Source organism: Accipiter gentilis, chromosome 23 (genome assembly GCF_929443795.1).
Source record: "Accipiter gentilis chromosome 23, bAccGen1.1, whole genome shotgun sequence".
Lineage (NCBI taxonomy): Eukaryota > Metazoa > Chordata > Aves > Accipitriformes > Accipitridae > Astur > Astur gentilis.
This window is the reverse complement of record NC_064902.1, coordinates 16757918-16783247: the sequence shown is the minus strand read 5'-3', so window position 1 is coordinate 16783247 and position 25330 is coordinate 16757918. Positions and strand designations below refer to the sequence as shown.

The 25330-nt window shown below is 40.1% G+C and overlaps 1 protein-coding gene across 7 annotated transcripts in view; it reads right to left on the bottom strand.

Annotated features, from left to right (window-relative positions):
• The window catches only part of ATXN7 (ataxin 7), a 91664-nt gene that overhangs the window by 58372 nt on the left and 7962 nt on the right, over positions 1 to 25330 (bottom strand). For 2 of the 7 annotated variants that reach the window (XM_049826094.1, XM_049826088.1), the window contains exons 4-8: positions 24137 to 24224; positions 13972 to 14064; positions 5976 to 6212; positions 5521 to 5781; positions 4717 to 4785 (exon numbers count right to left, since the gene is read on the bottom strand). In XM_049826094.1, coding sequence (XP_049682051.1) covers positions 4717 to 4785; positions 5521 to 5770 — 319 coding nt within the window. In that variant the 5' untranslated portion in view covers positions 5771 to 5781; positions 5976 to 6212; positions 13972 to 14064; positions 24137 to 24224. Of the gene's footprint in view, positions 1 to 4716; positions 4786 to 5520; positions 5782 to 5975; positions 6248 to 13971; positions 14065 to 24136; positions 24225 to 25330 lie in introns of those variants that run through there. The other 5 variants (XM_049826092.1, XM_049826090.1, XM_049826089.1 and 2 more) reach the window with 5 other exon arrangements.

Here is a 25330-nt window from a genome sequence, read left to right as displayed (position 1 = left end):
CAGTTAGAACAAATCACTGGCAGACTAAGAGTGGCAAAGACCTCTCTTCAGCCAAGATTCAACAATCTTGATCAAAAACAATTAATCAAATTGAGTTCAAGACCCAAGTTACAAATGTTCTGTCCTCCTCCTCCTATACTTTGTTGCCAGTTAGCTATGAACAAGGGTGACAGTACTAGTGAAGTGCTTGAAATAGGCAGTACCAAGGGATTCACCTCTCAAAGGATGTAATGCACACATACACACACACAAAAAAAACCAACCAAAAAAAAGGGACTGTACATGTAACTGAAAGAATGAGATGCTTAAGCTCAAGTAAAGACACCCCATGGTTTCAGCATACACTGAATATGCCATTAAAAGCAAACACTCAAACAATTTTAAATTGTCCAACCAAATCTCTCTTCTGTTCTCCACGCTTTTATATTCCATTCTGAGATGCTACAGCTCCTTTTGCATTTGTATTATTATACATATTTCAAAATTATTTCATGAGTCTATGTAATAATCTAACATACTTTCACCCCAACTGCTTCAAAAAGGTTGCATACATTAACAAGTATTACTGCAAGTAATGATGATCTCTGTTAAGAGCAGATAGGTTCTTTGTCTCTCCAATACAGCCTTGGGGGTGCTGGTGGTTTGGGTTGTTTTATTTTGTTTTGTATTTATTTTATATTTGGGGTTTTGTTTTATTTTATTTGTTGTTATTTATATAACTGGTAGCAACTAGAAATTTACTGTGGGGAGAGTCAGAGTTTTTGGTGGGTGAGCAAGGGTTAAGCCCCCAGTCCCAATAAACAACTTTAGGCTTCGTTGTGCCTACTCAGAGCTTCTCTACTCTTCCACAGACCAAAATGAGCCAAGCCGTTGTCAAATTTTGCAAGAAGCAAAAGCTCAGTCTCTTGAAGCCTGTCAAAGTTACCAGGAATGAACTCCATGCTTACAAACACAGTTCTATTTAGAGATCATCTTCACAACAATAATGGGCTAGAAAATTTTTTAAAAGCAAACCAAATTCAACACAGGTTAGCGAGAATCTCCTGAAAAACAAACTTGTTTGCTGAAATGTTTCAAGCACTGATCACAAAGTCTGACACTACGAATCATTCTCTTCAAATGAAAAAGTATCAGATACAACAGACACATCAATCTCCTTTTGAGACCTGCTGCATCTCCAAGATGAAGTGAGTTGAGTGTATGCGAGCGCATTGGCTGCATCTGATGGCAGATGCACCCAATATCAGACAAAGAAGTTTGATAGATACACTTCAGTGAAGTTTCATTTTAAAATATAAGAAAAAAATGCATGAAGAGGACTAGATTTTCTGCTTCGCTGTTTTAGAACCCATTTACAAATTATAATGCAACATGCTATACTTGCTTCATATACCTGCTGTGTGGCACAAGAATCACACCTTTAGCTGGTTCACAAGCAGTAAGTAATTAAGCAACTGTATGAGCTAAAAGATTCTGTCACGTGAACTACATATGAAAGTAACTGAAATACAATTACTAAAGTACGCTCTTACATTGATAGTATTGCTCATCACAAGAAGATTTCAGTGTACAAAGTCAAAGTAAATTTTAAAGCATACTTTAAAGTAAAATTTTCCCATAATGATGTATGCCCCTTTCTCATTTCCATCTGTTGGGGATTTTCTGTACCAAAAGCAAGCCAAGTCCATTGGCCCTGCACCTTACACCTGCAGTTCTAATTTCTACATCAAAGCTCAGAGTGGACTGTTACTGCCTCAAAAAGCAACATGCAGGAAAGCACCCAGACAGTTCCTCACTTTTGTGAAGGTCTGCAAGGATCCCGGCAGGAATGACTGCATATTATGGATTAGCAGAATAGAAAGCATGTAAGAGCAGTGAAAAAGAAACAGGGAATTATGAGAGACAAACATTGGGAGTATGGAAGCCCAAATTCAATTTCTAGCTCTTACTTCAATGCGAGCTTGGTTATGTCAAGGAGGGTTAGATACAGAAAAACGTGTTTGAGACTATGAACTAATTTTAGTTTCCTGATCCCTACATGGAACTGGCATCACTGACAGGTATTAAGGACTCATCAGGCTTCACAACCACCAACATGCTGAGAGAGGAGCTGCCTGATCAGCAAATAGGAAATGCCAGTGACAAAGGTGTGTCTGAAATCCTGCCTCTCTCCACAGCTTGCAAATGTAGTCCTGGAATTACACGTCCTTTATTTCTTTAAAAGTATAACAGGCATCCTTCTTTTCCTTTAAAGCATAACAAAAGGAGAAGCTGGTAATGCTAAGCCCCTGTTTAATACAGTGTTACGACAACAAGAATATTCACTCTTTATTCAGGAGACCCAAACTCTACTGCCTGCAAGCCTGAAATCCACCCCTCGCCACAAGGCAGGCTGACAACGAAGCTATTCCGACTAGAAGACGCAGAGAAACAGTGTGTGGGAAAGGAAAACAACTACAACCCATTACCCAGTGGGTACACAGGCCGGTGGGAGCCTGACCTGAAAGCTGGCAATTGTTAAATAAAGAAAATAGTTCTTGGTTTTGAACCCAGTTCTAGTAAGTGGGCTGTAAAGTCATGTTCCCTCCTTCGCTCCCTCTCCAGGCCATGAATATTTAATTCTTTTATGCAAACTGGAAGAGTTGCAATGCAAGGTTAAATTAGCCTAAATAACCTTGAAGTCCTTTTGTGAAGTTGGGCCTCTGAGTCAACTCCCAATCTGTAGAGAAATAACTTCCTTACACAACGAGTTCTGTTGTTAGCCATATTTAAAATACTGTGTGGTTCCATGACAAAAATCTTGAGGTTAGAGTTGATTAGATGAAATCTGCACCTTCAGTTCACCTTTCTGTGTTAAGATCCACGGTTTAGACAGTCCCATTATTTAATAAATGTTTGTTCCTTAATTTTGAATGCAAAATTCTTCCTGGGAAAAGCAACCAGTTACAGTAGTCTCAAAATTTTATTTGATAACGCAACACATACATATGCTGGCATGTTTTGTTGCTCCCCTAGTTCTTTAAGTGCAAATTTAATTAATACTACTTTTTCTTTTGCTTTATTTTGCAGTAGGCTGAGCTCCCTACAGACTAGCTACAGGTATACACCAAGTCAGTGTCTCATTCATATGTCATAGAACAACCAAAATAAATAGACTTCTGGAAGCCTGACAGAGCTACTAAGTTTCACATTTAATTCTCAAAGTGTTTTATGAACTTCCTTCAACTCACAACCCTGCAAATCATTCACATGGTTGGAGTCAGTGCAGAGAAGCTGTGTCTCAGTGGTTAGCCTATGCATAAACAGTTTCATGATCTCTGAAAAAAAAGATTATTCTTCACCCTGCCAGCTAATCTTTAAAATCTGGAAACCTCAGATGCTTGCATTTTCAGAGGTAGAAATAAGAAAGAATGTTTGAAAATCCTTATTAGTAAAATCTTTGCTAGGATAATGTGTATGCTTATTGTTATAAATGCTGTTTTAGCACTTGAATGATTTGCCTATTCAGAAAAATAAATTAAATATCCAACATAACTGTTAGATTGGAACTCAGCAATGAAGTAATAAAGTGATTTTTCAAATACCTAAGAACTCACTCATACATACACTTAGAAGATAGCAAAATGGCACAAGTGACTCTGAATGCAGCAGTATAGCTGTCTATTGCACCTTTCTTACAGGTCTGGTCCTAGAAACTGATTTTTTTCCAAAATTTTATCAACACTAGGAATTCTACAATAAACAGACATTTTGATTCAGCCTCCATATGGATCACTGCCTCCCAATCCTACTAGCCTGTGCCGCCTTGCTTTAGGTTTCTATTTGCTGTTTGTAGTTCACAAGCAGGTAAGTGCTGAATCAGATCATCTCCTAAGGTCCCCGGCAAGTCCTGCGTTCTGTGATCATAAACCAAGTTTACAAACTCTGTCTTCCGTTTCCAAGAGCGTCAAATAAATGACTCGGGTCTAACTGATCTAGTATTTAAAACAACAAGGCCTATTCTGTGGCACACGCCTCAGAAAGTCCGATGGAACCAAGCTAGTTCCAAGAATATTAAGAAAGTTTTAGAACATTTCTCTGCTATAAAACAATTGTTAAACCGGAAAACCAAACAAACAAAAAATTGAACATCACAAACCAGACCCGTCGCTGGCTTTTTCCACTCCCTGTTACAAAGTCACCAATAATCTATAGCTTTCATTCATCATCTGCTTACAACTTCAAGTAGCATCGCTACTCTTGAAACGAAGTGGGCCATTAATGGGCTTTTGCTAATCACAGGTGAAAGGTCACTGTCATTTAGCAGTACACTAAGAAATAAACACACAACACCTTGACGTGACAGAGAAATGGATCAATGTTCAAATACTGACATGGATTATATTAAGACTCAAAATGCCTTAGCTCAAGAAGAAGATATTATCAGTGCTGGTCACACAGTTTCCTCAGGACTATTTATAGTCTTAAAGAAAAAAAAAATCCAACTATAAACCCAGTAAAGACACCAAGTAACCTATGCCCTACCTTGTAGCTTTGAGATTATACGTTAATTTAATAATAATGCTAATAACACCACTCACTGACAGGCCGCAAGTCCCCAATCCAAAGCGACAGGACTGAAGTTTCCCTTCTCTTTCCCGTGCACGTCCTCTCGCACCTAGTTACGAGCAGGAAAACTTCTCCGTGCACTTTTCTTCGAGAACGAATTGCACTCACCTTCTCGGCAAAGTCGCATCGCTTCTCGGTTTCTTCCGTATTCCTTGAAACTTTCTTCTAATGCTGTTCCTAAAAGCAAGAAGCCACAAGACCTCCGTCAGCGCACCAGTCGGACTGACCGGTAACCCGTTCCCCTCCAGCAACAAACCAGCCCGCGGGGGGACACGCTCTCCTACCGCTGCGCCGCCGAACACGGCTTCAGAGACATCGAGACCTGCCGTCCCGTCCCGTCCCCCGGAGGGGGCTGCGGGGCCGGGGCCGGCCGAGCCGCTGTCAGCGGCGGGGGATGCCTCACCTGAGGCTGGAGCTCTGCCCCCCCCCCCCCCCCCCCACCACCCTCCCCGGCCCCAAGCCCAGGCTGAATCGAGGGCAGGAGGTGCCGGCCTCCGGGGACCGGCTCAGCCCTCTCCTCGCACCGTGTCCCGGATTACAGGAACTGGGGCAAGCGCTGCCCGCTCCACGCCGCTCCCGAGCCCCAGGCCCGGGGTGAGGGGGACGGCGACGACGGCGCCTCCGCTCTCGGGGGCCGCGTACCGGACAACGAACTCGGCCGCGACGTTGGAGGGAAGGGAGGGGGGGGAGGGGGGGGGGCGGGGAACGGACCCAACCTCCGCCCGCCCCGGGCCCGGGCCCCGCGGCGCCCTCCTGCCGGGCACCCCGCCGCGTCCGACCGGCGCCCCACCGTTCCCTCCCGCGGCGGGGCCGCGCCCCGGGGCACCCCCGCAGCCCGGGGGGGGGGGGGGGTTGGGGGGGGAGGCCGGTCCGGTAAGAGGGGGTTTTGTCGGGGAGGACCCGGCCGCTCACCGTCGTTCCCGTGAAGTTTAGCAGCATCGACCCAGTGGCTCCAGGGCTGCCCCAGCATCGCCTCGGGGCTGGGCAGGGACCTGCGCTCCCCGACGGCCGCCATTGCCGCTGCGGTGGCGGCGGGGCCGGCGCCGCTCCCGCCTCCTCCGCCTCCGCCTCCTTCGCCGTGGCGGGGCCGCCGCTGCCGCTGCCTGGCCGCCGCCGCGCTGCGCTGCTCCCTTCTGACGTCACCCACGGCCCGCGCCGACATTCTTTCCGCTGCTATAATGTAACGAGGAGGAGAAGAAAAAAAAAAAAAAAAAAAAAAAAAAAAAAAAGTCAACCGGCGCTTAAGGTGGCGCCGCGCTTTTAAGGAAGCGCCCGCGCCGGCTGTCAGCCTGTTCGCTCTCCTCCCCCGCGGGGAACCTGCGGCCCTGGGGGTGGGGGGGGGGGGGGGGGGGGTGGCGGCGACTCACCTCTGCGGCGGCCCGGGGAGCAGCAGCCGGCTGCCCATTATTGTACGGGGAGCGCTCCCTTCCTCTTCACCGTGTAGGTGAGGCGCGTTTGTGTGTTTGCGCTAACAAAGCGGCGGAAGGGAGGGAGGGAAGGGTGGAAGGGGGGGGGGGGGTGTGTGAAGAGAGCAGGGCTGCTACGCCGCCCACCCGGCGCTCCCCGGCTCCATGGGCCGCCTTTCTCTCTCCTCAACCGCGACCCTACAAAAACAACGGCCGCATCACAACCCCGCCTGGCACCCGCTGCCCCGGGAAGGGGAGGGGGGGGGGGACGGACCAGCGACGCGACGCGGTGGGGCGGAGCCGGCCTTAGAGCGCCCCGCCCCTCCTGGCCGGTCCACCTTAAACCCGGCGCCTCCTTAAAGGCAGCGGCGAGCAGGAAACTCGCTCCGGGCGGGCGGCGTCCGTGTCCCCCCCCCCCCCCCCGGCCCCCCCCGAACGGGGGGGGCCGGGGGGGGGGGGGGGGACACGGACGCCGCCCGCCCGGAGCTGCCTTCGTTATCCTCGTAACCTGTCTCCCGGGTGGGGGGGGGGGGGGGGCTGTTCTTTTTAAACACCAGCTTTTTTTGTTTGTTTTGCCTCAACTTCGGGATGACGTCGAGCGGCGTTAAAAGCGAGGGTTAAAGGATGCTTTCGTGCCTGAAAACTCTTAGCGACAAAGTTTAAGCTTTGCAAAATCAAGCTGTTTGATTAAAAAAAACAAATAAATCTGGGTTTAGAACCCGTTTATTGCAGGGTTTCCTCTCCAATCGACTAAAGTGTTCAAGTAGCAAAGTCAACCCGCAGGCCATGATCTGCAAAGATTTCTGGCCACGCTCGATGCCACTGTCAGTAATAACATCCTCGATGAACAGGCAAAAACATACATAAATCTGATCTTCTATAGGTACTCAGCCCACGCGTAAGCTCGACAGCATGGGACTCGCGCTGTCAGTGCAACCGCTCGCAGATCCCATACGTGTATTTGCAAAACTAGACAGCAGAAAGCAAAACTGTAAATAAATTTGTTCAGACCACGCGGTCCCAGTCCTGCAGAGATGTATACACGTGCAGGCTTAGCTAAAACTTCGCTATTTTCATTTAAAGTGTGGAACTATACAAGCTATAGACGTTTCTTTCCAAATTTATGCATATAAAAGATGTATAAATACAAGCTCATCAGACAATTGTCGTATGAGATGGGATAGGTTGTAATTATAATAGTTTCAGCGTTCCACCCAACTGATAATTTATGTCACACTAAGAATGTATCTTGTAAAACTGTAGATCTAATATAGAACAGCTAGTGAGACTTTTCTCTCCTCTTGATCGCTGCAAGTCTAACTTAACTCCTTAATAAAAGGCAAGCACCACAAGATTTAGATAAAGAGAGCAACAATGACTTCTGCTGCAGACAGCTGTAGCAGGATTAATTAACAAAGGCTATCAACTTCTTGAGCTGGGCCCTGATCTTTCAGACCGTTGCACTTGCTCTTAACTGTACTGTAGCTTCCCAAAACAGTGAAATAACTCTTCATCTTAGTCTATGCCTGAGTAAAGGTGTTTATGGAACCAGCATCTGAAGATAAATGATGAATGGAGGGCATTATTGTTTGACTAATTATCAAACAGTATACTTTAAAATACAGAAAGCTACTTCTAATCAAAGCTAAGAACGTCACTGGAAGAAAAATGTCAGTCAGGTGCTAAAGAATTTCTGAACAGAACCTAAGCTTTTTTTGTGGTGTAGAAGCCAGACAGGAAAAAAAAAAAATAATCTATGCCTGATTTCTTTCAAGCTTAGTTCTTCGAGTACTCCACAAATGGAGTCCATAGCTGAATTCAGACTCCAGCCGTAGGATAAGGCAAGTTACAGACAGAACAACATTCTCTGTGTCAAATATTCTGCTTTATATTACAAACTTCATGCATACAGCTCTCCTTTGTTCTGGAGAAGGCTGTCAGAAAGCCGCCTCAGCTGCAGTTTGAAAAAGAATCCTCCGTACATCCGAGTGTCTATCAAATTTGTAAAGGCTTTTTCTATTATTTATTTTACTTCGATCATAAAGCAAATGTAGTGACGGGTGACCAAACAGAGCCATAGAACACCATCATCTACCTTTTAATAGTGGCAGATTTTACCACGGAATATCAATTTAATGTTCACACATCATACGATTCTTTTCTTTAAATATTACTGATGTACGTATGTCAAATTACGCAAAAGTAAAATGGCTTAATTTGGCAAAATTACGTTGATTAGCTAACTACTTTAACAAGCCAATATATTACTGAATTTTCAGTCTCTAAGGTTGATACTCATCAAGTTACTCAAAAGCGCCTCTTGCTTTAAAAGTGCCAGCCAAACAGGTAAAGCACACATCACTTATTTCATACAGCTTTATCCCCTTTCTTGTTTTGCTCTTTCAAACTGGCTGTTGCGTTTTTTCCCCTCCCTCTTTCACAGCTTTTCTTTCTTTCCTATATATTCCCACTCAAGATCTAATTCTGCAGTCTGGGCCTCAGGCTGTCCTTTAGTAAACCTTGTTCCGCTAGTAAGGTATTTTCCCACTGTGTCGTGAATACATCAGTGTTCCAGTAGAGGGAGGAAAGTGGCAGCAGAAAGATCAGTTCATCAGTTCAATGCACAAGGCCGATTAGTCAGAGAGCAGGAATAGGGGCAGGTGAAAAACTCATTTTACAAGGACTGGAGGTGGAGAGAATTCTCTTTTCCCACTAGGTCGAAATATGTGTTTGGGTTTTTTTAAGCACGCAAGTTCAATTCTCTTAAATTGTTTCCATAGTGCTATACATGCATGCATTGATGATTTTAGGGAAAAATAGGGGAAACCCTGAAAATCCATCATGTCAGAAGGAGATCAGAATTGAAAACACATGTACAAGCTGTAGACTTTGAACAGAGGTGACTATTACAAATCCGAGACATCCAGGTCAGGAATATGGTCATCCAAAGCTCCCCTGGCAATCAACAGAGACACAGTGATACTTTGGGGATCAATTTGGTCCCTCCCGGTCCAAAGCACTTTTTGAAGAAGCCCTTCTCTTCCCACTGACCATGGAAGTAGTCAAGGATGACCATACACATAAATTAGGCACCTGCATTAGGCACCTGCATTAGGCACCCAGAATTAAGTGGGATGAATCTGGTCAGGAGCTGGCAGAACACACAAGTGTGGAAGGCAGTGCCTAGAAGCCAATGCTCCTTTAAGAGAACAAAAATGGGCCCAGAAATGCTACCAGTTCAAAGGGCTTAACTGAGGAATCTTAACCAAGGAAGCAAAATAGCCCAAGAAGTAGCACTGGGACTGAGAGAGTGTGTGAATAACCATAGACTGCTCGCACATGTGAATGAGAACAGGTACTCAGAGAACTGAGAGGACAAAGTAAAGCTTGGATACAAAGTGGAGAAGGAAAAATGTGAGGCAGGAAACAGCAGATGATGCAGAGAAAACAGCCAAATAATGGGATGAAGAAAGCATAAACAAACAAACAAAAAATATAACACAGACTGCAAAAGGGAAGAAAGAAAGGAGTCAAGAAAGAGGAAACAAAACATACAAAAAAGGATAACCCACAGTTTTAAAGCTCACTAAATAGATTTAACAATGTATTACACATGGTTGGCGATACTATGATTAAATGTGTGCCTGCAAACAGCGTGCAACTGCTTAAAAGTGCAGAGGATGGTTATTTTGCGGCATGACACTGCAGGCATTTTTTCACCTGTACCGGCAGGTTTCATTCTTTTGCCAGGTGGTCCGGGAAAGCTGTTCAAACAGGGAACACCTACCTCAGCTGTTCAGTTAGAATCTGTAAAGACAGCCTCCGTACAGAACCTGATATAATAACTCTTAACTGGAATGAAGAAGGAAGGATGAGTCTGTGGCCGAACTCTTTTAAGAACAGAAGTACAGTGATATGATTCACCAATCATCTTCTGCAATGAAAGTGAAAGGATACAAGAATTGAAGTGTGAAGGGAGAGACAGGGAGAACCTACAAGGGTGTCACTTTATCAGTACTCGGAGGAAAGAAAAATAGTGAATTCACAAAAAAGTCTGTCAAGGAAAAGATGTGAGGGGCATTACAGCATTAGAGGAAATCAAGTAAGTTAACTCTAGCCAAAAGGTATGAAATTATTAAGAAGGGCTTAAAAACTAAGAACAAATATTATTAGTGAAAACTTGCTGGTAGATGAGATTCAGGATGAAATGACAACTCAAGTAGCTGATATGCTGAAGTGAAGTCCTGACCCTCCCATCGGCTCCTGCTGACAGCAGTAGAACTGGGAGTACCTTTTGTGCATTTTAAGAGATGTCTCCAGTATGAGAAGTATAAGAATGTAATTGGGCAAGTACGGAAGCAAGAGATAAAAAGTTCATATGAATCAGGACGTTCAGATGATGAGAGAACTATCCAGCCATAACAAAACAGACCATTTCATTTAATCCCCACTATGGAAAAATATTAGTACATTAAGAAAAACGCATTATGGTAATCTGCAGTACGCTCTCCCCTCCAGTGAAATCAAGCAACTTCTCCCTCTATAACTACACACAGGACTGTGATCCTGCAGAATAATAATCATGAGCAGCACACAATAAAAAATTATACAACAAACCATGCCGGTCTATTATCCTTTTTCCCACAGATCCTGGGAACAGGTTGATGTGTATAATTTTATTTATGAGTAACACTTCAAAGGGGGAGCCGAAGATGCTCAGAAGTGCTGGTATACAGCTACATTAAATACTGGAATATGAAATTATTGTGGATGCCTACTATAAACCACCTGTACCAGGGCAAAGAACAATATTGTTAAGATTAAAAGACTAACTTAAAGTATCCTTTTCTGAGGAGAAGGCATGGGGGAATGGAGGCTAATAAATATAAGTAAATCTGCCAAGAATTCTGCATTAGAATGAGGATGCAATAGATGCCCCTATATGTTTATCCAAACATCACAATGACTATACTGATGACAATATCACATTTTTACACCCAAATTATAAGCCAATGTCATTTCCATGTGTTAATAAAGTATACAGTACCTAGCAAAACATTGCAACCACTTCCTTCTTTATTATACGTAAGTCAAATTTCTACAAGAATTGATGAGACAGTGATCTAAAGCACAATAAGGAGCATAAGGAATACAGGAACACAGATCTTTGCACTGCTTAGACGTCACTAAGTACCGTCAGTTCTTGAAGAGAATTTTACAGAGAAAACACTAAATAGTGACACAAAGTTTTCAAGTGTTAAAGGTAAATAGGTAAAACTACACAAAATACATCCAGTTAATGATTTGGAAATCAGACTAATGTTTATTAATTTTACATAAGGTATTGAAATCACCTTTTGAATTTGGAAATGTTAAAATAATTTCAGCAACCTAACTATGCAGATGAATCATTTTAATCAGAGGAATCAGAAATGGGTATGACCTTTTAAATTCTCATCTATACACAGAGAATATGATATTAAAATTTAGAATGATTAAAATACACAGCTGTTCAGGTCAACTGTAACAAAACATTAGTGCTGAATTTCCATTTATTGAAGTCAAAGCACTTCATGGGAACAGTTTGATAGCAACGATCTTCTGATGGAACCCAACTACCACGCAAGGTTTCGTAACCCTGCCTGGTTTCTTGCCAGCTTGTTTACATGGCTCCTTGGCAATCCATTGAGGCAGAACGCTCTGGGTCCAAGCGCAGCACACGGGGCCCAAGAGTTCCTTGAGACAACAGTGATGCCTACCTATGATGTGAAGCTGCCCGAGTCCTCATACCCTCAGAAGCTTGACATGCTGATTAACATCAAATCAAGGATCCTGAGAACCCTGGCACAAGCAAGTTTAAATTTATACCATTCTTCTCACGTTTGATTGCTGCTTCCTGATGCTGCCTGCACTGACCACATGCTTACCAAGTTAGCAACAAAATATCATACAAATTGAACATGGGCAGGTCTACAGGACCTGACAGGATGCATGCAAGGGTTCTAAAAGAGTTAGTTTGAAAAGTCATGGATGTGAACCATGAGATTGCTGGCAAACTGGCTGAACTGCTGTGCTCAAAGGGTGGTGGTAATGGCTCAAAATCAAACTGGCAATCAGTCACAATGGAGTTCCTTGGGGCTCAATACCAGGCTCAATCCTATTCACTATCTTTTAAAATGATCTGGATGATGGGAATAAATGGATCCTCACCAAGTCTGCAGATGACACGAAACGTGGAAGACACAGAGATACACCCGAAGGAAATGTCACTATATACAGAGACTCTGACAGGCTGGAAGACTGGGCCAGTTCAAGAGACACATTAAAAACTGGACAGGGTCCAGCAGAGGGCCAACAAAGTGATTAGAAGGTTGGGAAACTTACTGAAGAAATGCTAAGGAATTGGGTTTGCTCGGCCTAAAGAAGAGAAGGCTCAGGTGGGATGTAATCACAGTCTTCCAATAAGTAAAAGATAATTATAGAGAAGATGGAGGTACTCTCTTCACAAGAAACACAGTGACAGGGCAAGAGGCAACAGGCACAAGCTGCTTCAGAAGTTCTGTCTGGATACAAGAAAAAAATATTCACTGTGAGAACAATTCAAAATTGGAACAGGTTGTCCAGAGAAATGGTGGACTTTCCCTTGCTGGAAATATTTAACACTTGGCTTGACCAGGCCTCGGATAACCTGCTTTCAACAGAAGATTGGACCAGATGATGTCTAGATGATTCTTCCAATCTAGACCTTCCTGTGATTATATGGAAATCTGATAGATGTTGTGGCCCTATTTAGTGACGAGGAGCAAGGAAGTAGATAAGAACTATGCCAATTTTTGCAACCCCAGGCACTGTGGGTTCACTAATATAGCCAATTCTCAGGCTGCTGGAAAATCCAGGGAAGCATTTTGTTATAGAAACTTCAGATACTACAGCTTCCAATGTTACATACTGCAGGAGCCATGCCATGACAAACATCCCTCGCTCTTCCTCAGCCCAGGTTAGCTCTGCCACTTAAATAAGTTCTGCAGACCAGTTCCATGCTAACTGTAATGGCCCTTTCTGCTGCAATCTATTTTTAAATATATTAAAAGATGATTTGCACAGCAAATACTAGCCAGGCTATAACAGACTAGATTCTTCAAGTCTGTGCATAAGAAAAATGCAAACTTAAGAGTGAAGTCTTTTCTTTTGTGATGTCAAGCAAAATATACAAAATGGTGAAATGCACATGATGATAAATAATAGAGATATATGTAAGGGAAACCGAGAAACAGATATTGTTTCAATGAATTAGCAGTACCTGATAAAATAATCTGCACTAGCAGCTTTTTAGCCAAAATTTCAATTTATTATCATCACTTTCTCTTTTTCCTAATGTTCTGCCAGGAACACTAGTCATGGAGAATAACCCCACTGTGTTAGGCAACTGTGCAGTCTTTACCTCAGTTTACAATTCTACTTTCTGAACTCGTAAGATAACAAAACTGATGCAGCTAGTAGGCTATGGTATATACCAGAGCCTAACAGCCTCCAAATGCTTTAAAGTATCATGAAAACGTGGAAATAGACAAAAATAATTATTCAGAAAAAGACGTTTACTTCTTCTAAAATATAATAAATAAATTAAAAATATTGCTTGTCACATCTTACTAGTTCAAATCACTTCATCTAAGTGATTGGGAGATATAATCCAACTTACTTTTATCTTTTTAAGTTTGACTGTTCCATGCATTGAAATCCCTTTAAGTTGATTGTAAAGTCGCTTTACTTCCCACTGAAACATATATTAAACACCTGCATTTTTAAAAAAAAAAAAAAAAAAGTCTCCCCACTGCATCTGGTAACACTTCAGACTTGCTTTGCAACCCTGCTAATATCCTGTTCTCCACGCTTCTCACATCTAAAGTATGTGAATATTATGCTTAAGAAAAATATTTGGGTAAGCATGTCACAGTACCTTGAAAGTATGGTGAATCGCTGGGTTGATTTATCAATTGATCTTCATCTGTTCAGATTTTGGAAGCTTTCTCTAACTTGTACCTGATTAATTCTGAAAGAAAACAAAAAGAGTACAGCAGTAAGACATTCGAAACCTTATCTCCATTTAATAATTATAAATGTATCTATTTAAGAACTAATACGAAGCATTTTATCAATTTTACAAATACAGTTTCTGCAATGGATTTAAAATTGAAAGGTAAGCAGAGAGCTGTTATGGACTCTTATGTACAGAGCAGCTCTTTAAATGGCAGCCTGACATTACCAGAAAGGTATGCATTGGATGAAATCTCAATCTTCAGCCCAGTTACTGCACTTACATCGAGTATTACTGACCAGATTTCCAAGCAGACGATTGTGTCTGTATCACAAGCTGGTAACACAACAGCGCTGGATTTCCTGCACAGGATTTTTCTAGAATATAGCACAACTCCAACAACAGGGGCTCCCGGTACGCAGTCATTGACATTTTTACCACCATGTCATAGAACATGGATAGCTAAAAATGATCCCTCACGTAATAGTTATTAGTGACTATTACTGTATCGCTGATGAAGAATTTTAACAAAAATTAACAGAGATGTACAGATTGAAGCCTTTCCCACAAAAGGAACTTTTATCATATCAAGCTCAGGTTTTTAAAATCCTTTCATTCAGTGCTTATAAACTTACTGTTTATATAAATCAAATTTAAGCCCAGTTTGCTTTGGTTTAACATAAACCAATGCCTAATTGGTTGAAGCTATACCGAAGCCCTGTTAAAAAAAATTTCAACCATCCTTGTGCACAGGTTATATTAAAGATCAAACAACTGATTTTTATAAGTGCTTTGAAATTAAACTGGTGATTTTTTTTCATCTACTAAAAAGTCATGAAGCTAGATATAAATAAGCCAATCTAGCGCCGGGACTGGGTGACACTTCAGAGAAAACTATTTTTTTCCCCTCCAAGGATTAAAGTCCAGACAAGAGGAATGCAGTCCAAGAGGGCATCCAAGCCGTCCCACAGGCTGTAGGGCTCTGCCCCACTGGAAGGTGCAGAACGAAGCTTTTCCTGGCTTCTGCTGCTCCTCTGGGAAGGTGTCTGCAAACTGAGTTCATGTCTTTAAAGTCTTCTTACACAGTGAGGATAACGCCCTTTTTTTTCTTTTCTTTTAAACTGCAGCTTAGCAGCTGACACTATCTTGACTGAGATCAGCTACAGATATATTTACTATTTCTAAGCTTTACTCTGCTCAGCGACATACTTGATCCTAAGAAGCACATCCGAGCTTAATTGCATTCTAGTTACTCCATAAAATCCAAAATTTTCTTGTCTTCAGTGGACAACACTTGAGAGCAAGTCCAGTATTATTTTCTCTCTCTCCTCTGCAGTCATTATTCTGCCTTATGGTTAATAAAACTGATGGTTAACAAATTTCTACCCTAGTCAAGTCTCAGAAAACATTGTATTTCCTTGTTACACATACAAATCTCATTGAATACTACAGTATAAAACTTTCTCTTCAGCTCTTGCTGCTGCTTACTGGGAAAGGCAACGTACTGCTTGTTAAAAATCCTTTTTCTCCTTTCTTTGTTTAGGACAGGAGACTGAATTCATATGGAGCATCCCCTTCACAGATCATTCAATGTTTATCCTCAAAGTCCCGATCCCTTCAAGCGTATGACCTCCCTGCTGTGGAAATAACTCACTCCTTCATCTCTACCCCAATTTCTTTAGGGGATATGAGAGTTCTACATGCAAAATGCTCTTTCTTTTATCCTGACGTAAATGTTATTTGTTACATAAAAAGCAAGTTCCATTGCTTCTTGCAGAAATGAAAACAAAAACTACCTACAAACCAGAAGACGTCTCCAAAGACTTAAAAATCTAGAAATAAGGCAATAAGTGGTAAGTACAAAAACCGGACCAGATGAGGGCGAAGGAAGTATCAGCAAAACTTTTATTCCTATATAGGAGAGATCAGAGCGTACTATGTCACCACCTGTGAATTTTGCTGTAGGGATTACATCTGGAGCTGAGTCTGAAGGAAGTTAAGAGAATAAGTTTCAAAAGAGTAAAGTGACAGCTTAACGACCCTTTAAAGAGAACTCTTTCACTGGATAATGGGTGGCAAAGAACAGGAATGATTCTTGTTGAGAATTTACAGCAGGTCAATTACAACCACAACTGTCAGCAAAGAGTAATGCAAGGAAGCGATCGGATGATTGAGAATAAGTCAGGAGGAGCTCTCTCTCCAGAAGGTAAGCACTTTGGTAGCCTGGAAAAGAGAGCGCTAGTTCAAAGATGGAAAGATGACAAAAATAGTCAAAGCAGCAATCCAAGAAAATGGAAAAAGGCCTGCATTTTCAAACCAGCGAAGCAGACTTGGCATCATGTCACTCTCGATGCCTGACTATAAAGGAAACTTGGTTGCTATTTAATACTTCGAGAAGTTACTGATATGCAAGACAGGAAACCACAGCCTGGCAGAGCAAAAGCTCTATCTCAGTCAAAATTGTATCTACATAGACTTATATAATAAAGGCATAGTTATGATGACTAATGTGTATTATCCATTTAAGGGAAACATACTTACATGAAAATTATAATTACAAAGCAACTCATTAAAATACAGGAAATGTAAATGTATGTGATAAAGCATCCCTAACTTTTGAAAGTATCAAAACTAATGCCTCAGCTAACAGAACTCCTTTAACTTTTCAGCTGTCAGAAATAGGCACCAAAGAATGTGCCTAAACTTTAGAACATTCTTTCTCCTTTGTTATCTACTAAAATCCAAATCTAAGATAAAATACAATGTCTACATTTATTATATAAACAAAAATTTGGACATGCTAGGTATAATCACCCCAATACTGGGCTCCATTTAGACATTTTGTTTATGGGGATAACCTAATGAGGTCTTATTCTGCCTCTTGGAAAACTGGGTGCAGGAGGAGTGTGTTGAAGGAACACGAGCTGGCTGGCAGAAGGCTAAGGGCTGCTAGTAAGAGTAAATCAGAGCAATTCTCAGGCTGATCTCATTTGCGCTGGAGACTGACTCGGGACTCGCCAACTACAGAATCTCAGGGGGTCAAAGGTGGTCTAAGAACTCTAAGCTCTACCAATACATAATTGGCCCTCGTATTCTCTTTGGGAGACACAATTCTCTACATCTTCACAGATTAAAAAATAAATACCAGCTACACGCTTCAAACAGAGATTAGATACCAAACTTCTGTAAATACCAATTACAAAATTGCAGCATCTCAAGATTTCACATAGCTCCTACATATACCAATATAAAATATTTCTCAGAATTACCCAAATATTTACTATCATTTGTGCAAACACAAATGCAACAGAATATTCGGTGCAAAATATAATAATGATATGAGTTATTTTGAAACCATTTCAAGCATGCATAGGTATCTTCATAGATAATGAGAAGGGCCAAACTTAAATAACTAGTATCTTAGTTGCTAAATAACTAGTATCTTAGTCAATGGAGAAGCAACACCAGCTTTTGGATAATTCTAAATCAAGTGATAAAAATTGCAGAATAATTATGCACGGCAAAGCGCACTTGAGGAGTCTTAACTTTGACTACTATTATTTTCCTTTGTCTAATGGCAACAGGAGAAGATCTGCATTCCTTATTTTGCTCAACAAACCATGTTATCACTAATTTTAGTTTTATCTTCCAACAATTTCTGTTTTAACTAGAAGTCTTCTTTAGCAGTAAGATTAACAAAGTCACAAGAAGCCTTTGCATACTGCACTTCAACTGTTTAAGTACAACCACACAAAGCATAGAACAGACAGGTTAAAAAAATACTTGCTTTCAGAAATAATGAAAGATATTCTATAAGCGAGTATCTTGTCTTATATTTCAAAACACCTGCATCTTGCAGTATGATTTATACCACCATTTGAAAGTTCAATCCATAGAGCACATTAGATTACTGCATCTAAGATAAATAAGGACAGTTGAAATTATATTTATACATTCCTTTAAAAATGGTATTTATATACAACTGTAGAGAAGAAAAAGATATGTTCTGCATTTTATGCCATAGGAACATTTCATACCAATTACAACTTGTATTACATCAGAAACACAAACAACAAAAGACTGGTAGCAAGCAGTAAGACACTGGACATCAGGATTCTCCATTTTTTAAAATAAATAACACCCCGATTGGCTCATTTAAAAGGGTGCATGAAGTAAAACAGTGATGTTAAAACGAATATACAAACATGTAAAATAAACATAATTTTCAAGACAGAAAGGCACAGCTAATCAAGACAATGCAAAGTACATGATTAACATGATTTGCAAAATGTATTACTAAGCTTCTCTGTTAAAGGTAATATAATTCAAACTACACCATCACAGTTATTGCAGATTAAAGATTTCAAATTAGCTCCCCATGTATATCATTATTGTGAGTGGTTGCATTTTATCTGTCTAATTTTAAATTACTGCAGGCAGATGAAAGTCATCTTAAAATCTGACTCATAATTTAGGTACCATACCACTAACCTTAACAGAGATGCTGGCTCTTACACAGGTACAACACTATTCTCAATGTAAACAAAGGACACTGGCATGCACCCCAGGCTAAGGATGTCAGCATTTTTCAAACACCTTTCTGACTGTTCCATTTTATGGTGATGCAATATGACCTACATTTTCAATGGCCAAAGAGAGACAGAGAGATAGAAAGGGAGGAGATAGAGAAAAGAAAGACAGACAGACCTTTGCTGTCCTTATCCTCCATTAACTACAGCTTTAACTGTCCCTCACGGAGATGGTAATGGGCAAGAATAAAAGCAGAATAACCTTACAGTAAATTCTGAATGAGAAGCTGAAAGATAGGCTAGTATAAGAAATAGCAAGATTTTTTTTGTTCTACAATTCTGTGAACAAGTACATAGTAATACTCTCAACAGGAAAGAACAGTAGAATCAATAATTTTATAATCAGTTGCCAGTACAAAGCTGTCTGTAATACAGATGCTTATTTTACCACCTTATATTTCCCATCATGTTCCTACCGCTTCATTTCTATGTATTCCCTTTAGATCTCAAAATGAAACACAAAATAATCCACATCATTATCGTCATTTTTACAGACAGAGAAATTGAGGAAGAAGGAGTGATTTGCCCACAGTTACTTACCAGGCCCAAGGCAGGGTTACGAACAGAAAGCATCACTCTTCATTATCTCTGCACTGTGCAATCTATTAGGGACTGCGATACCTGTCATCCTAATACATAATCTTGACATAATACCAAAATTATCTCTATCTTGTCTTTCTTGCACATGAACTTCACATAGAAAACCGTACTAGATTACTGCTAACTCTCAGAAAGCTTTCACTCACAAACGATACACCAGATTTCTCAAATTGGCTCTGGAAATGCACTTGACTGCGAATTTTAAAACTCGACATAAAATGCCCGTGAGCATTTTTCACTATAAACATGTAAAAATAAAGACCTAATTAAAGCTTTCGTTGATTTTTCATTCTTCTGCAACTAAGGCACCTTTTCTTTCAAAAATCAGCAGTTTTGCACAGTTAAACTAGTACATTAAGAAATGAAAAGCTTGTTGCTAGGGTTCTATTATGCAAAAACCAAGATCATCTGATTTTCAGTTACTCTATTTTAGTGCAAAAAAATGTCTTGCAGAATATTTTCAAAGCTCTTGCAGGATCACAGCCCCTTTACTAAAGCTGGTAGTTAATACAATAAGCAATGTAACAGTAAATCATTTTCATATTATTGAAACTGAAGGCCAAGACTTGATCTTAAGTATACCTCTGTAAATCCAGAGTGGCTCCAGTGCTTTCCGAAGAGTTTCTTGGGATTTGCACATCTATAAACAAGACTGTAATTTGGCACTGCGTTTGAAACCAGAGATCAATAAAATATATAGATTAATCCCTGGTTTTGAACTGTATTTATTACAACAATTGCTTTCTTATCAAGCAGTATTCATCTCATGAAGTGCAATCATCCCTGTTGTTCCTTTGCTGGAGCGCTGCTGCCTTTTCTAACTGCAATGTTACATCAAACTGTTTAGTAGTGACGAGTTAGGAAGGCAAACAGCACCTATACGAAGAAAGGGAGAGGAAAAAAATCAAAGCTTATCCTGCTTTAAAGAGAAGAGACAGAGTGGAGAGTCAAGAGACAGATTGCTAACAGGTATGAAGGAAAGGTATTACCTTGTAAAATTATGGGAAGGAGTTTAGAAATTAAGAAGAGAGGATGGACACGGGAAAGGGAGGATGGGGGGCAGGGGCTAGTGGAAGACACAACGTCTTAAGCAAAAAGAACTATTTCTCCAGCAACACATGCCCATGTGACCGTGAGGAAATCCTCATTTGTTAAAATGAGATTACAATCACACATTCCTCCACTCCTATTATCCCTGGTTGCACCTTGGTCAATCTATTTTAGTCTTTGAAACTTAATTTAGTGGGAAACTGGTATTTCTCCCATTATAAACAAATTTATTTCTGTTAATCTAGGACAAAGTCTTGCTGATATAAAAAGAAATCTCTTCACTATTGTCGGCATTACTAAAGCTCTCTTGTGCATGTTTCACTGCAACATTTTCTCAGCTTCTCTTATTTTTTGCCCTTTTTTCCCTTTCTTTCTTCATAGTATCTCTGTTGCAGTTCAGAAGGGAGAGAAGCTGAGGTGACACTTCTATTGCTGTCCAACACCATAAAAATTCCAGCTGGAGAAGCCAACTGGTGCAGAGACTTGCAGGGTCCCAGCCAAGCAACCAGAACAATCCTTCCCTTTGCCTACCAGTGACTGCCATCTAGAGTCAGAGCACACCGCCTCACATGAAACACAGTATTGGTAACAAGAACGAGAAAAATGTTAGAGCAACGAGAGAAATGTTAATCCCACCCCCAAAAAACCCAAGAACTCACACTCTAGAAAGTTACAACTAGCTTAAAAAATTAAATTATTTGGGTTTCTCTTCTTAACACGCCTTCTGACTTATGAGCATTTGGCCTATGTCTCTCTGCTTTTCTCCAAAAACTGCAATTGTGTTTTGTTATAAACACTTAAGTTGTACATGTGGGGAAAATACATATAAAATAGCACTATGCTGCTTTTAAAATAAATCCTGTATAACAGATTGTTTGCTAAGAAATATGCTAGGCCATGCTAAGAAACTCTATACAAAATTTCATCATCAGCTGAAGATGCAACAGTCACCTTTCAAAGGCTACCTGTGTAAAAATGCTGGCAAAGCTTTAACATTAATGACATTAGAGATGAAAGATGTATTTCTAGTGGCATCAAACTTAAATTAAAAACCATAACATTTTCATTTTAAGAAATGCATTTGTACTGACCCAAATATACCAGTGGCTTAAATGTCTACAAAAGCCTACCCAAGCCAACAACACTTCTTACACACTGTAAATTTTGTAAATATTTATATATTATATTATTTCACAACTGTTTATTATACTATATAAAAATCATATGTTTTTCTAACTACTACTACTTAAAGTAGCTATTAATAAGGCACTCAATAGTCAAGCATTAATCAACCAACCACTAGATACTCTTTAACTGAATAAAAGAACGGATTTTTTTGTTATTATTTACCTGGAGAATATAATAATTTGCATTTTAACATACTACCAGTAGCAGTTACCTTCTCTGCAAACCATACACAGATATGAAGCTACAGCTGTGTAAGTAAGTGCTAGCATACTCTTTAGCTATTAAAATCATTTATTAGCTATGGGTAATAATGTCTTGTGAAGAAATCAGTTCTCCAGTTTCCTCACTCTTCTGCTCATGGTCAAGAAGACTGGTAATGAAGCATTATAAAAACACAAGATTTATTCTCACATTTATCATTGCAATAGACACACAACCTCCAGGTCACACAATATACCTACTCTTACTGCTAGTCCCACTAAGAAATTAATTTTTCCTCAGAGGATACATATTCACAGATAAAATGAAATTAGGTGGGATTACAAAGCTTGCTGTTGAACATGGCTACCTACATATGAACCAAATGTCAAGCTGTAGTCTACTGAAATCAGCAATTTGTACCTCCTGCATGCACAAAGCCAGCTGGAACAATTGCTCATTCCAATACACACTCAGGCCACACTTCTTCCTTACAAGGCACTCCACAAATCCTCTTATTTTTTTCCAAGTAGAATAACAATTCAACAACTGGCCTGGATGCAACATTAGAGCAGAGAAGAGTATTTAAATGGGAGGAGGACTATACTCACTATAGCATGGTCCTGGAGGATGACATGCAAGAAACACCCGGCCAAAAAACAAACCCATTGAAAAATATAACTTTTACTTGACAACTACCATAGCCTTTCCTACAGATATAATAAATTCCAGTTGAAATAGAACTGTTAAACAGGTCACAGAGGTGGAAATAGGTTTCAGCATGTATCCATTACATACTCTGATCCTATTAAAATCTGTGCAATGTGTAGAGGACTGTTAACCAAAAGAGAGATGGAAGGAACCTCCAAAGGTCAGACAGTCCATCACTGAGCCCCAGGGCATGATAACTAAACTATCTGGTGGGAACAATACAGGTAATCGAACCTGTTCTTAAAGACCTCAGACGATGGAAGCACCACTGTCCCCGCAGGTGATTATTCCAACTTTTCAATACTTCCACTAGAAAACTGTGTTTGTCCATGCTAAATCTTCTTTGCTGCAATTTGATCTATTTCTTCCCCTACCTGCCATAAGCCTCCCAGCTTTGCAGTGCTCTTCAATATATGTCTTCTCACTCTCTCAGTCCCCTCTTAAAGAATTGCCTTCTTTTGGCACTTGTTTATGCACCATGTCTTTCAGATCTTTAAGCAATTGCACTGGTGTCTCCATATTTCCTCTTCCCTAATTTCATTCAATACAGACCCTGTTATCCTGCCTGTGTGCAATTAATTAAAACTTTATCTCAAAGCTTCAGGAGACTGAGCGGTCTGATTTTCAGAAACTTAGGATCCTTAATAATGTATGGATTTTTTTATCTAACAAAGTTGAGGAAGCTCAGCTGGAACATAGTAGGCACTCACTCCATATGTAGTGTTTTGTACTTAAACCAAGCAAGAGTATACATGATATTCCTACCACTTTAAAAATTCTAGTCATGTTCCTGAGATAATAAAATGTCATTATTGTGGTGTGAGCACAAATATAAAAAAGAAGTTGGCCCCACTGCCCTGCAGCAAAACTATGCACTTTCCTGTTGATATCAGAGATGGTGCACAAAGAAGAGCTGGTGAAGCACTAGAAACACAGAAAAATACTTGCCAAATGGCAAGAAAAATTAAAAGTCAAAAGTTAATCTGAAAATATTAAAGTAAATCTTTGCAAAATATGACCACATAAAAGTGAGGTTTTTTGTTATATATCCTCCAATATAATATTTATGAGCATAAACTCTCAGTTACATTTTCTATTTTTGAAGTATTTCTAAAGAAAATTTCACTCTTAAGTTTTAAGCTCTCCGATAAAAACAGACAGCTATATCACAGTCTCAACATTCCTCTTGACAAAGACACTTGCCTGGGAAGATCTTTGACTTGACATCAGATGATTTTTGGCAAAAAAGATCATGGAATTTCCAATGACTCTTTCTTCCTTTCTCAACAAATAGGATAATGGAACCTAGCAAAGTCTGGGCCCTGCTGACAACTGGATTAGCAGAAATTATTCTTCTTTAACTACAGACACACAGTTAAAGTAGTATTTTCCTATTTCTATAGCTTTGTAAAAAAAAAATTTCACATTTTGATGTGAACTACTGTAATACATTTCTCAACCACAACAAACAGTCCTGTACCGTACCCATACCTACTAGAAGCTGTCTTGTGCTAGGGCTACCCGTTACTTATTTTTCCCCAAGCAATGACAGTATTGCAGCTGCTTAAACACCACCACCTGCACAGAAGCTAACAGAGAACAACTGCTCATTTAAACATGGCTATATTGGCCGAATAACTTTAAGAGGCCTCTCCAAGAGAGCAACACATTCTCACAGCATCCATCTCCACTGAAGAGCAACAAGCAGAACCACCACCAGAAAAAAGATACAGAATAGCAATTATACTCACTGATACTAGCAGAAAGAGAAGAAAATGCAGGTTGCAAAATGGCCGTCTTAGAGTTGTAACTCTCTGTGCCAAATTTAGTAGGCCAGTCCTAGAAAGACATGATGGGGAACAGACTCCATAAAGAGGCAATTACAAATAAAGATTTGGTAAGAATAATCCAGTCTTTAGGAAATTCGTTACCTGTATTACCATGACATCATAAGTCTACGCCAACATTTGAGAGGACTAGTAAAGGTTCAAAACCCCTTCAAGAGCTTGCAAGACAAGGACAGACTTTGCTAACATTAACATTTGAAAACAGCAGCTCTTCAGCTATTTTCTTCTATTTGTTTGATGACATAAACTACACTTACTGTCAGTTGCTCCTGTTTGTGCAAAGTCTTTCACGTAACAACAGGAAAGAAAAGCTTTACCAGAAAATCTGACTGTAAATATCCTCCTATTCCAATCCGGGCCAAGCGTCTGCAGCTCGAGTACAATTTAGGTACTTTTAAAATTAAATTTCAAATTCATGACCTTTTTTTTTTTAAATTTCCCATATGTTTTATTTTAATATGTATGCGCACAATTTTATTTCAGGATATGTTATTGTTCAACACCATCCTAACTTTACATATACATATACACACACACATATATACCAAAACCACAAGCAGATCTCAAAAATGAAAAAAAAACAACAAAACAACCCAACCCATAACTGCCAAAGCGACACTGGAATGAAACTGAAGTGAAAATATTTACAATGAACCATAAAATCACAGGTGCATACTTGTAGTTATTATTAGCATGGCTTTGGTTTACTCTCATCTCTTACAAGCCAATCTTTATTCAAGTTATAAAATCCAATTTATCTGCCTTACCTCTTTTATTAGTTCAATTCTCTCCATGTATAATCAACATTTAAATTTTTATTAAAAATAAAGGCAAAAGGCAGAGAACCAAAAAGAACTCGTGGTTTTCAAATATTCTGCACTAACGTTTTGCAAAAGAAAAAAGAACAAGCAAACCTGAATGCTTGTTTACACCAAGACTCTGCTAAAACATTATTATAAGAAAAGTTACCTTGGGAGTTTTGTAAATACTATTAAGGGAAATAACATTTTGGGCTTAATGTTTTGTGCACACATATAGCCACTTTCATATCTCAACTGAAAATTTACATATATATATATAAATACATACATATACACA